The 14,733-nt window shown below is 35.4% G+C and overlaps 1 protein-coding gene across 1 annotated transcript in view; it reads left to right on the top strand.

Moving 5' to 3' along the window:
- LOC136041795 (general transcription factor 3C polypeptide 3-like) overlaps window positions 1-14,733 on the top strand; it is a gene marked incomplete at its 5' end in the record, with an annotated part of 171,234 nt that overhangs the window by 154,288 nt on the left and 2,213 nt on the right. The window contains 1 exon segment of the mRNA XM_065726550.1: window positions 7,234-7,512. Within this exon segment, the coding sequence (XP_065582622.1) occupies window positions 7,234-7,512 (279 nt within the window).

Raw genomic sequence — 14,733 nt, forward strand, 5'->3', positions numbered from 1 at the left:
GCGGTTCATAGGCATGACATTACGGCCCGTGTCTTCCGGCAAAAGTTGAAATCACTGATAAACTACATTGTAAAACTTGAAGTGTTTGGGTCAGTGCGATGCTGGATGTACTCAGTGGAATGGCAAAAACGAGGTTTGCCACACGCACATATACTAATCTGGCTACATAAAAAAATTACTTCGAACGAAATTGATGATGTGATTTCCGCTGAAATACCTGATAAAAATGTCGATAAGAGGTTACATGATATTATTGTAAAAAATATGATACATGGACCTTGCGGTGCACTGAACGAAAATTCACCATGCATGGCCAAAGGAAGGTGCACAAAGCAATATCCTCGACTTTTAGTATCAAACACAATTACTGGCAATGATGGTTACCCACAATATAGAAGAAGATCTACTGAAGATGGCGGTAAAACAGCAATAATAAAGAAGCGTAACGGTACCACCATCGAAGTAGATAACCAGTGGGTTGTTCCATATTCCCCATTATTATCAAAAACATTTAATGCACACATAAACGTTGAATACTGTAACTCCGTAAAGGCAATCAAATACATATGTAAATACGTCAACAAAGGCAGTGACATGGCAGTTTTTGGCTTGCAGCCCGAAATCAAAGATTTCGATGAAATCGTACAATATCAGGCTGGAAGATACATAAGCAGTAATGAAGCTGTTTGGCTTGCCTGAAAAATTCTAATTTATGGGCACACGTAAAAACATTAAAATTAACTACAAATATGCGTGTCCGATTGCAAAACGATGACTCTGGTCAAACATTTTCAGATCAATTGCTGGCAATGGGAAACGGAAAGCTCCCAGTAGACTCAATTTCAGGACGTATACAACTACCTGCTGATTTCTGTAATTTAGTGACGTCCAAAAATGAATTGATTGAAAAAGTATTTCCGAATATTCTAAAAAATTATAAAAATAATAAATGGCTAAGTGAAAGAGCGATTCTCGCACCCAAAAATATAGACGTCCACGAAATCAACAATATTGTTTTGACCAAGATTCGAGACCAGGTAGTCCTTTACAAGTAAGTCGACACAGTTTTGGAACCAAATGAAGCGGTTAATTATCCATCTGAATTTTTAAATTCCATAGATCTTTCAGGGTTTCCACCACACGTGCTACAACTAAAAATAGGCGTACCAATAATACTTTTAAGAAATATAAACCCACCAAAGCTTTGCAATGGCACTCGACTTGCCGTAAAAAAAAACAATGGAAAACCTAATAGAGGCCACAATCTTGACAGGGCCTTTTGAGGGTGAGGCTGTTCTTATTCCTCGCATTCCCATGATTCCAACGGATCTGCCTTTTCAATTTAAAAGATTGCAATTCCCAATTCGATTAGCATTTGCAATCACCATTAACAAAGCTCAAGGTCAATCATTAGAAAAATGTGGTATAGATCTTAATACTGATTGTTTTTCCCATGGACAATTGTACGTTGCATGTTCGAGGGTCGGTAAACCCGACAATCTATTTATATGCAGCGACAATTGGACAGCGAAGAATGTTGTATATTCGCAAGTTTTACGCAGTTAATTTGTATTTTGGAACCAAATGAAGCGGTTAATTATCCATCTGAATTTTTAAATTCCATAGATCCATCAGGGTTTCCACCACACGTGCTACAACTAAAAATAGGCGTACCAATAATACTTTTAAGAAATATCAACCCACCAAAGCTTTGCAATGGCACGCGACTTGCCGTAAAAAAAAACTATGGAAAACCTAATAGAGGCCACAATCTTGACAGGGCCTTATGAGGGTGAGGCTGTTCTTATTCCTCGCATTCCCATGATTCCAACGGATCTGCTTTTTCAACTTAAAAGATTGCAATTCCCAATTCGAATAGCATTTGCAACCACCATCAACAAAGCTCAAGGGCAATCACTAGAAAAATGCGGTATAGATCTTAATACAGATTGCTTTACCAATGTACAATTGTATGTTGCATCTTTGAGGGTCGGTAAACCTGACAATCTATTTATACGCACAGACAATGGGACAGCGAAGACTGTTGTATATTCACAAGTTTTACGTAGTTAATTTGTATTGTATCTATCTATCTATCTATCTATATAAAAACGAGTTGTGTGTATGCATATTTGTTTGTTTGTAAAAAGAGCGTTTGCATATGACGTCATTATTAGTACATACGGCTTTGTATATGGACAGACAATGGGAAAGCCAAGAATGTTGTATATTCGCAATTTTTACGTAGTTTGAAACACATATATAAATCTGTCTATATTCACAGGTGGGACACAGGGACACAACTACAATGGCGCGTAACTAATATGGCGCGTAACGACTTACGCGCGCGGGGGGGCTAGGGGTGGCGCGAAGCGCCACCCCAACAGCTAGTATATATATATATATATATATATATATATATATATATATATATATATATGTTTTTAACTACGTAAAACTTGCGAATATACAACATTCTTTGCTGTCCCATCGTCTGTGCATATAAATAGATTGTCAGGTTTACCGACTCTTGAACATGCAACGCATAATGGTCCATGGGAAAACAATCCGTATTCAGATCTATACCTCATGATTCTATTGATTGCCCTTGAGCTTTGTTGATGGTGATTGCTAATCGACCATTTCCTTTGTTGCCGTCGTTATTTATATATCCCCCTGTGCCCCCCGGCGTCCCCGTTGTAGTTGTGTCTTTGTGTCCGGGTCGTCATTTATATTCCCTGTGTCCCCGTCGTCATTTTTGTCCCGGTGTCCCAGTCTATGATTTCTATTTGAGTGTCCCGGGCGTCATTTATATTCGTCAGGATATTGTAGGGCATCGTAGCATCGATGAGTTTAAGCAATTCTTATCAACTGATTGTTTCGCCTATAAAGAATATTATCTCGAGGTAAGAACTGATCACCGACCACAACGATTGCCACTTTGTTGATAGTTGCGTATCAGGAGGCATCAATTCGATTGCTGTTTTTAAGCAGAAGCACTAAATTATTATTTTTGTGGAAAAGATGATATATATAAATATATATATATATTTTCTTTTTAGTTTTTTTGTAGTTTTTACCTTTTTTAGTTTTTTTCTTCTTTTGTATTAATGCTAAAGCCAAGGTTCAAACCTGGAGCCTCTCGGACCTAGAACCTGAAACATAACGCTTTACCAACTCAGCTACTTCGGCGTGAATACATTCGTTTTGAGCAGCTTCCTCGGGTGTTGCCATTGTAGGTTCTTCAGTCATTTTACAATTAGAAATTTCTCTTTCAACGGTCTTCTTACAATTGAAAATTTGTCTTTGAACGATATTCTTAAATACCTGTGTCCTGGTCGTCATTTATATTGCCTGTGTCCCGGTCGTCATTTGTGTCCGGGTATCCCAGTCTGTAATTTCTCCTTGAGTGTCCCGGTCGTTATTTATATTCCCTCTGTCCCGGTCGTCATTTGTGTCCCGGTCTGTAATTTCTCTTTGAGTGTTTTTTCTTTTTAGTATTTTTTAGTTTTTTACATTTTTTCTTTTTTCAGTTTTCTTTTTCTTCTTTATTTTTCAGCTTCACTATGAAATACATATCGCCGAACCTTGTTTTTTTAACTAAAATCTGGTAGGCATTGATGACCTTATCCAAGTCAAGATCCCAAACCCAATCATCATCGCTATCATTTTCAGTTTTGATATGTTTTGACTCTCGCTGTCCAGGTGGATCTTCATCTAACTGCGCGGTTTTGCGTTCTTTAGCCTCAAGCCTGTTTCCTTGCTGTTCTTTTGATTCCTCGGCACGCTTTCTTTTCTGACTTTCTCTATCAGCAGCAAGTTTTTTGGCATAGACTCTTTGAGCATCTTCATCGGCTTTTGCCATTGTAAGTTCATCAGTCATTTTAAACTTAAACATTAATAGATTTCTACGTGAACATATATGTCTTAAATATCTTTAATGACGTCACCGTCATAGCAAAAATGACGACAACTAACTTCATGACGCCAGTCGACACAGAAACATGACGTCACCTGATCCACAGACAGACAACTTATTTTTATATATATAGATAGATATAATTCTAAAATTGTCAGGTAATTTTCTATTTTGAAATAAAAACTAAAAATTATTGCTCAGACAACATAAATATTTTTGATATTTACATAATAGCTTTAGTGGTTCTGGACCGAAAACTAAATATGCTAATCAAATTGGGAATTGCAATCTTTTAGGTTGAAAAGGCAGATCCATTGGAATCATGAGAATGCGTGGAATAAGAAAAGCCTCACCCTCAAAAGGCCCTGTCAAGATTGTTGCCTCTATTACGTTATAACAGACATAACACGTCATTTGTGTCCCGGTGTCCCGGTCTGTAGTTTCGTTAGTCGACAAACATGACGTCAGACGACAAACAACTTCATGACGACATACAGCTCAATCCTTATAATGACGTCAGTCGACACACAAACATGACGTCAGTCGACAGACAGACAAACAACTATATATATATATATATATATATATATATATATATATATATATATATATATATATATATATATATATATATATATATATATATATATATATATATATATATATATGTGTGTTGTTAACTACGTAAAACTTGCGAATATACAACATTCTTTTCTGTCCCATTGTCTGTGCATATGGAAACAATCCGTATTCAGATCTATACCTCATGATTCTAATGATTGCCCTTGAGCTTTGTTGATGGTGATTGCTAATCGACGATTCCCCGTGTCGCCGTCGTCATTTATATATCCCCCTGTGCCCCCCGGCGTCCCCGTTGTAGTTGTGTCCCTGTGTCCCGGTCGTCATTTATATTCCATGTGTCCCGGTCGTCATTTGTGTCCCGGTCTGTATATACATTCGTTTTTGAATTGGTCTTTTTTTTAGGTGTTAGTTTTTTACGTTTTTTTCAGTTTTTTTAGTTATACCTCATGATTCTAATGATTGCCCTTGAGCTTTGTTGATGGTGATTGCTAATCAAACATTCCCTGTGTCCCCGTCGTCATTTATATATCCCCCTGTGCCCCCCGGCGTCCCCGTTGTAGTTGTGTCCCGGTCGTCATTTATATTCCCTGTGTCCCGGTCGTCATTTGTATCCCGGTCTGTATATACATTCGTTTTTGAAATGGTATATGATGAAATAATTTTTTTAATTTTTCCCCTTTTTTTCTTTTTAGTTTTTTTTTTGTTTTTACTTTTTTTAGTTTTTTAGTTTTTTTTTCTTTTTAGTTTTTTTTTATTTTTTTTAGTTTTGTTTTTCTCCTTTATTTTTCATTTTTTTTTCCTTTTTTTATTTTTTTTATTTTTTAGTTTTTTTAGTTTTTTAGCTTTTTTAGTTTTTTTATTAGTTTTTAGTGTTTTTCTTTTTAGTTTTTTTGTAGTTTTTACCTTTTTTTAGTTTTTTTAGTTTTTTTTTTTTTACTTATGTCCTGGTCGTCATTTATACTCCCTGTGTCCCGGTCGTCATTTGTGTCCCGGTGCTTTGTTGATGGTGATTGCTAATCGAACATTCCTTGTGTCCCGGTCGCTTTCTCTTTGAGTGTCCCGGTCGTCATTTGTGTCCCGATGTCCCGGTCTGTAATTTCGTCAGTCGAAAACATGACGTCAGTCAACACACAAACATGACGTCACCCGACAGACCCACACACACAGAGACAACTTATTTTTATATATATAGATTAGAATTTTAATAAATGCCTAAGATCACTTATAGTTGGTTTGGATCGATTATAAATGCTGATTAAATAAAAAACATGTTTTTTTAACTGAAAGTAAGGAGCGACATTAAAACTTAAAACGAACAGAAATTACTTCGTATATGAAAAGGGCTGCTTCCTCATCAACGCCCCGCTCTTTGTGCTAAAGTTTAACTCTTTCTCTCAACTCTACTTTAACAGTAAAAAACTTCAGCGTAAAGAGCGGGGGGATAATCCTAGATCGTTTTTGTTTCTTCTTCTTCTTCCTGTTTGATTGTTTGGTAAGGCTAATGCATAATATTCATGCAACTCCAGGTCCCGTGGAACCTGAGATCAAATCTTGAGCTCTCTATTATCCACCTGATTTCAATCCCACTGAGATACCAAAGGGTTACTTAGGTTTTGGCTTTTTATTCCTTGTACTTCTCAACTGGGACAGGGTAGTATAGGTAATGGTGAGAACTGGCAAAAGAAGTAGAAGGGGGTGAAGGCGAGACATCAGGGAAGCATTACCGAATTTGGGATGCCAAGCTAAAAGTTTATACTAATCTTTTGCAGATTCCCAAAAATTTCTTGTGCTGTTGAATCGCTAAAAATAGATTCGTTTTGAGAGGTCGTGCATGGCGTTGATTTTGTGTCAGAAAAGTCTTTAGTTACTCATTGGTAGAGTTTCTGTGATTTTGCACAATTATCATTGGTAATATATTACTGTCGCGAATAAAAGTTTAAAAGTTATTTATCTAATCTCGTATAATTCTGCTTGTCTAGGGTTCCCATGCCTTGTGCCTCTTTTTTCTTTTTTCTTTTTTTTTTGTCTGAATCCAGTGTCTTTGTCAGATTATTTTGTTGCCATTTTTTTCTTCTTTGGAGCCTGAACAGAGAATTGATACTCACAATGTATTTTTTATTCATTTCATGAGGGCCAGGGCTTTGACGAGTCAAACACCACGATGTTGCTTCTGTTATTTTGGGGTTCAGCTATTGTGGCATCATTGTAGCACTCTTTGCATGCAGCGTAGATGCTTCAGGGAAAAAACATTTTGGTTTAACTTTAGGTGTGGAGTTAAGTTAAAGAACTAGATGAACGAGGGATTTCCAAGTTAAAACGGCAGTATTCTCTGAACATAGTTCATATATTACAGTTTCTAATACAGAAATTGTATTCATGTTAATGTTCATTTAGTGTTTTTTTATTTTATTTTTTACTTATTTAATTCAGAAAAATTAAGTCAACATTACTTTTATTATATTTTTAATATAAAAGTGCTTGTCGCGGAAGTAAAGGCCCATTGCTTTGTACTTGAAATGCTAAATTGAACTAGTGCAGTCTTTTGTTGCAGAGTCCGTGGTTTACAACATTTTTCTCAGAAGCACTGGATTCTTAAAAAAAACCGCTAATCTTTTCTACCCATTGCTCTTCAAGCGCTCAAACAAAACGATACGTCTGTTCAACACTAAATATTCTTTGTTTTTTAGTATTTTCACTTATTGCTTCTTCTTCAATAGAATTAATGATTTCAGCTTTGCTCTCAATGTCCGGACTTTCGATTAACTCGATCTTTGGTGCGATACACGACTGCTCATCCAGACAGTAAACAAGCTATTATACTCTGTGGAAACTCTTCACTGAGGGCGGGAACATATAAATACGCCCTCTCCGAATACTTTAAGGCTTTGAAGATGAATCCAGATAATCCACTGGTTCTTCTTTTGATTGGATGTACACATTTGCATATTGCGTGTCAAAAGCACACCACTAAGAAGAAAAGTCTCATTGCCCAAGGCCTCTCCTTTTTAAAGGTAAAATATTGATTTTCTTATTCTTTAATATATTGCTTGTCAGAGTGTACAACTTTCGTTTTGCCTGTAAAGGATAGGTTAGCAGTTGTAGATTTAGGATTGGAGATAACTAAAGGGGGTTGCTTGAACTTTTTTTGTGTGTATATATTCTCTTTTTTAACTCAACGGATATCTAGAAGAAGGTAGGGCAGGTAGAACTTAACTCCAGGTAGATGGGTTTCTCTTTGAAACATTCTCATAAAATTTCTATTATGTCTAAAAGACATTGTAGGGTTAGCTGACTTTAGGTTGATGTGTCTTGAGGTAGACTTCAAAGTTGAAACATAAGTTACATTTACCTAATCTAAAGCAAGGATTAATAGTTTACATTTACAAAATTGGTTACGACCTTCCTCTTCATGGCTTTACTTGCAACTACTAACAGTTCGTCTTGGCCCTAAGTTTCCCGAGGCCAACACAGAACACACACGTAAAGTGTCTTGGCTACACTTACCTCAGTCATCACTCCTTGTGAGAAAAGTCCTTATAAACAGGCATGTTTAAAAAGTCTCTCTTTCTAGAGGTTCAGATCTAAGTTCTCTGTCTTATGCGGTAGTAAACTGAGTTTCCAAGTTGATCTTTGTTGCTATATCATCCTCACTGCAAATCTAACTGCTGATGTACTTCAAACCCCAACTAGTTCAAGGTCTTCATCTTGTAGTGTAGATGGTGAAATGAGCTTATTTAGGAACTGCTTTTCTCTTTGTCAATGTTAAGGACTGACCAAGCATTCTTTGCTCTTTAAGTCATTGTGTTTGAATTGTACCTATAACCTCTGCTTTGACTCTATTCAGATTCATTATAATAACAAAATTAATTGAGAAAGTACATAATTTTAAAAAGACAGAAGCCGCCCTTTTGAAAAATTGGATTTTAGCATCACAGGTTTAACATACTACTGTCGTCTTTTGTGTAACGCTGTAATCATTTTCACAATTTTTGGAGATATTTAGGTATTACTTGAGCATTTCCTACATACAGTCACCCTCAACTGAAACAAACGTCCTTTTGTAATCTATAAAGCTCCATAATGGGAAGAAACAGCTTTGTTTTAATGGGTTTGACTTTTTTCAAAAAAAGAGAGTTAAATCAAGTATTTAAACATGAAAAAATGTAGCGATTAGCCAAATATGGGCTCAGTTTAGCATATTTTGAATAGCAGTTTATAGTGTTATTTATTTTTGAAAAAAGTTTATGCTTAGACTCGAGATAAATAAGGAGATATCTTTTGGGAATGAAACATCAAAAACAGATAGTCAAAATTAAAATAACACTAACAAAATATGGTCTTAAATAATATCCGAATCAGTGTTGTGCCAAGTAATTCTTTTTTTTTCTTAAGTCCATGTATTAAGTACTTATCTAAAAATCTACTTGAGTAATAAGTACTTTTGAAAAAGTACTTCAGTACTTAAGTACTCAAATATTTCGATTTTACTTCAGTATTTAAGTATTCAAGCACTAAATTCTTACTTACAATAAATAACAGGCAAGACATTTCTTTAAAATCCGTTTCCTTTCCAAGTAGACAAAATAAGCAAGATTCTGCCGGGAAATAGACCGCTTTTCAGAAAAATCGATAGTTTTCATGAAAAAATCAATTGTTTCACGAAAAATCGAATTTTACTTCAGTTAAGATATAAAAAGAAAAGAATTTACAAAAACATTCATTACAGCTTCATCATAACTTAACTTAATTTCTAAGTTGCTCCTTTCTAGAGCAGAAGCTTTTCAAACATACCATCCTGAGCATGTTACTTTTTGGAGTAAAAATTTGACCACCTACCGAAAAAAGCCGTTCTGCAGATGAAGACGAAGGAATGATACAGTTGTACTTCCTGAAAACTTTCATTACCCTTGGGTACACTTTGAGCACAGATAGTTCCTTTTGCCTCTCATTCAAATATAAAACCTCCACCTTCACAGAACTGGTTTCATGGCCACGGTTGCCAGAATTATCAAGAGTTGTTTCTTTATCACTAAGATCAATGCATTCATCGCCAGGCCAAAGTTTTCCAAGTGTTTGGTTAACCAAACACTTGGAAAACTATAGGTTATACCACTATCTTAGCTCTTTGGCTATCTACCCTGGTTCTACTGCCCTAGCAATGACGCATGGACGGATAATAGATAGACATATCTATTAACAAATGAACTAACAACATTTTTATACAATCCTAATAAGAAGGGATTAATGCCACATTTGTTTCTCACTCAATTGGCCTATCTGTCTTGGCCTTTTCTACAATTAGCCATGACTTGATGCCCACAACTATTCCATTTTAATTCAAAAATCAACGAGAATGAGAGGCAAACAAGCGTCTATAGCCAGAATGGGACCATTCTGCAATGAATGTCAAGCAAGGCAATTGATTCAACTTATAAACTTTAACATTTGCACTAATAAAAAGTTAATTTAATGTTGGTTGAACAACAAATTGACTGAAATTGCAAGGGGAATAAGCGTCCAAAGCCTACAAGGGCCTCCTATCTGCCTCGAATGTTATGCAAGTGAACCCAATTATAAACTAAGACAGTTGGGCTAACAAAAATGAACTGTCTCTGCTTGTGTCTTGGGTTTGACTGTCTAGACTTTTTCAAAAGCTCAGGTAGTTTTACCAACAAAAATGCCCAGAAAGTGAGCAAAATGGTATTACCCCAGACTAGGCAGCCGAGGAAATAAGAAAAAAAGCAAAAAATTTCATTAATCAAAATTAAAAATTTGCAACCGGAATCCCTGCCGATAATCCACAGATAATCCCCCTCGTATAGGGGGTCACTATAGATTCTGCACCATCCTTCTGAATTTTCTCTTTATCACAAAAAACTTTCCGTTCAACATATATGGTAGTTCTGGCATGATAGCGTCCTTTTTTGAAATTACGCGCCTGGCCGGTAGCCGCTGTTCTCAAAGACTAAAATCCATTCATCCACTAACATATAGGCAGTTCAATTCGTCCCATCGGCCCTGCGGTATGCCGGCATAATTTTTCTGTGCCATGAAGAAAGTACTTGAGTACTTAAGTACCCTTAAGTACTTCAATTTTTTACTTAAGTATAAGTATTAAGTACTTTAGAATTTTTTTTACTTAAGTAGAGTACAAGTACTGGGATTTTTTACTTGAGTAATTACTTGAGTATATATATATATATATATATATATATATATATATATATATATATATATATATATATATATATATATATATATATATATATATATATATATATATATATATATATATATATATATATATATATATATATATATACCTAGTATACCACCCCAGTGGTATATATATACCACCCCAACACCTAGTTGGTGGGGGCGCTTCGCGCAACCCCCCCCCCAAGCCCCCCCCCCGCGCGCGTAAGTCGTTACGCGCCATATTAGTTACGCGCTACTGTAGTTGTGTCCCTGTGTCCCACCTGTGAATATAGATAGATATATATATATATATATATATATATTTTTAACTACGTAAAACTTGCGAATATACAACATTCTTGGCTGTCCCATTCTGTGCATGTAAATAGATTGTCAGGTTTACCGACTCTTGAACATGCAACATATAATTGTCCATGGGAAAAACAATCTGTATTCAGATCTATACCTCATTATTCTACTGATTGCCCTTGAGCTTTGTTGATGGTGATTGCTAATCGAACATTCCCTGTGTCCCCGTCGTCATTTATATATCCCCCTGTGCCCCCCGGCGTCCCCATTGTTGTTGTTTCCCTGTGTCCCGGTGTCCCAGTCTGTAATTTCTCTTTGAGTGTCGCGGTCGTCATTTATATTCCCTGTGTCCCGGTCGTCATTTTTGTCCCGGTCGTCATTTGTGTTCCGGTGTCCCGGTCTGTAATTTCTCTTTGAGTGTCCTGGTCGTCATTTATATTCCCTGTGTCCCGGTCGTCATTTGTATCCCGGTGCTTTGTTGATGGTGATTGCTATATTGCTATTCTTTGTGTCCCGGTCGCTTTCTCTTTGAGTGTCCCGGTCGTCATTTATATTCCCTATGTCCCGGTGTCCCGGTCGTCATTTGTGTCCCGATGTCCCGGTCTGTAATTTCGTCAGTCGATAAACATGACGTCAGTCGACACACAAACATGACGTCACTCGACACACAGACAACTTATTTATATATATATATATATATACTAGCTGTTGGGGTGGCGCTTCGCGCCACCCCAACACCTAGTTGGTGGGGGCGCTGCGCACCCCCGAACCTCCCGCGCGCGTAAGTCGTTACGTGCCATATTAGTTACGCACCATTGTAGTTGTGTCCCTGTGTCCCACCTGTGAATATAGATATATATATATATATATATATATATATATATATATATATATATATACTAGCTGTTGGTGGGGGCGCTTCGCGCCACCCCAACACCTAGTTGGTGGGGGCGCTTCGCGCCCCCCCCCCAAGCCCCCCCTTGCGCGTAAGTCGTTACGCGCCATTGTAGTTGTGTCCCTATGTCCCGGTCGTCATTTGTGTCCCGGTGTCCCAGTCTGTGATTTCTCTTTGAGTGTCCCGGTCGTCATTTATATCCCCCTGTGCCCCCCGGCGTCCCCGTTGTAGTTGTGTCATTTATATTCCCTGTGTCCCGGTCGTCATCCCGGTATACCTTCGTTTTTGAATTGGTATATGATGAAATAAATTTTTAATTTTTTCCCTCTTTTTCCTTTTAGTTTTTTTTATTGGTTTTGACCTTTTTTTTAGGTTTTTTAGTTTTTTTCTTTTTTCTTTTTAGTTTTTTGAAGTTTTTATCTTTTTAGTTTTTTTATTTTTATTTATATTTTTTTAGTTTTCTTTTTCTCCTTTATTTTTCAGTTTTTTTCCTTTTTTTAGGTTTTTTTTTTTTTTTTAGTTCTTTTAGTTTTTACCTTTTTTAGTTTTTTTTAGTTTTTTAGATGAAATTTTTTTTTTAGTTTTTTTCCTTTTTTTCTTTTTAGTTTTTCATTGGTTTTTACCTTTTTTTTTTAGCTTTATTCGTTTTTCTTTTTACTTTTTTTTTTAGTTTTTATCTTTTTTATTTTTTTTATTTTTATTCTTAATTTTATTAGTTTTCTTTTTCTCTTCTATTTTTCAGTTTTTTCCTTTTTTTTAGTTTTTTTTTTAGTTTTTAGTTTTTTTAGTTTTTTTAGTTTTTTAGTTTTTTAGCTTTTTTATTTTTTTCATTAGTTTTTAGTTTTTTTTGTAGTTTTTGCCTTTTTTTAGTTTTTTTCAGTTTTTTTTTTTAGTTTTTAGTTTTTTACCTTTTTTAGCCTAACCAGGATTTGAACCTGGGACCTTCATTCTCCGTTCTGACACCCTCTCTCACCGAGTGACTACTCCAGCATGTTCATTTTGGTGTTTTAAATGGTATATTATTAACCAAATTAATGTGTTTTACAATATACTAAGCATCGTCATAACAAAAATGACGACAACTAATTTCATGACGTCAGCCGACACAGAAACATGACGTCACCTGATCCACAGACAGACAACTTATTTTTATATATATATATATATATATCTATATATATAAAAATAAGTTGTCTGTCTGTGGATGTGTGGATGGATGTGTGGATGGATGTGTCAGGTGACGTCACCTGAAAAAACTGGATTAGGCGACGTCAAAACTGAAAAAACTAAAAAAAGGCAAAAACTACAAAAAAAACTAAAAACTAATAAAAAAAATAAAAAAGCTAAAAAACTAAAAAAACTATAAAGGTAAAAACCGATAAAAAACTAAAAAAAAAACTGAAAAAACTAAAAAAAGGCAAAAACTACAAAAAAAAACTAAAAACTAATAAAAAAAGTAAAAAAGCTAAAAAACTAAAAAAACTAAAAAAACTAAAAAAAGGTAAAAAACTAAAAAAAATAAAAAATAAAAAAAAACTAAAAAAAAGGAAAAAAATGAAAAATAAGCTAAAATAAAGGTAAAAACCAATAAAAAACTAAAAAAAAAGGAAAAAACTAATAAATGACGACACTCAAAGAGAAAGCGACCAGGACAAAAAACTAAAAAAAAAGGCAAAAACTACAAAAAAACTAAAAACTAATAAAAAAAATAAAAAAGCTAAAAAACTAAAAAAACTAAAAAAAGGTAAAAAACTAAAAAAACTAAAAACTAAAAAAAAACTAAAAAAGGTAAAAACTAAAAGAACTAAAAAAGAAAAAAATAAATGACGACACTCAAAGAGAAAGCGACCAGGACAAAAGGAATGTTCGATTAGCAATCAACAAAGCACCGGGACACAGGGAGTATAAATGACGACCAGGACACAAGTAAAAAAAAAAATTAACAAAACTAAAAAGAAGGTAAAAACTACAAAAAAAACTAAAAAGAAAAAAAAACTAAAAACTAATAAAAAAACTAAAAAATCTAAAAATCTAAATAAACTAAAAAAGAAAAAAAAGGAAAAAAATAAAGGAGAAAAACAAAACTAAAAAACGAATGTATATACAGACCGGTACACCGGGATACAAATGACGACCGGGACACAGGGAATATAAATAACGACCGGGACACAGGGACACAACTACAACGGGGACACCGGGGGAAACAGGGGGATATAAATGACGACCGGGACAAAAAAACTAAAAAGAAATAAAAACTAAAAACTAATAAAAAAAACTAAAAAATCTAAAAATCTAAATAAGCTAAAAAAGAAAAAAAAAGGAAAAAAATAAAGGAGAAAAACAAAACTAAAAAACGAATGTATATACAGACCGGGACACCGGGATACAAATGATGACCGGGACCCGGGACACAGGGAATATAAATGACGACCGGGACACAGGGACACAACTACAACGGGGACACCGGGGGAAACAGGGGGATAACCTGACAATCTATTTATATGCAAAGACAATGGGACAGCAAAGAATGTTGTATATTCGCAAGTTTTACGTAGTTAAAACCATATATATATATATATATCTATATTCACAGGTGGGACATAGGGACACAACTACAATGGCGCGTAACTATTATGGCGCGTAACGACTTACGCGCGCGGGGGGGCTTGGGGGGGGGCGCGAAGCGCCCCCACCTAGTTGGTGGGGGAAACACGTCATGTTTCTGTGTCGGCTGACGTCATGTTTTCGACTGACGAAATTACATTGGGACACAAATGACGACCAGGACACCGGCACATAGGGAATATAAATGACGACCGGGACACTCAAA

The sequence above is a fragment of the Artemia franciscana genome, unplaced genomic scaffold (assembly GCF_032884065.1).
Source record: "Artemia franciscana unplaced genomic scaffold, ASM3288406v1 PGA_scaffold_38, whole genome shotgun sequence".
NCBI classification, from domain to species: domain Eukaryota; kingdom Metazoa; phylum Arthropoda; class Branchiopoda; order Anostraca; family Artemiidae; genus Artemia; species Artemia franciscana.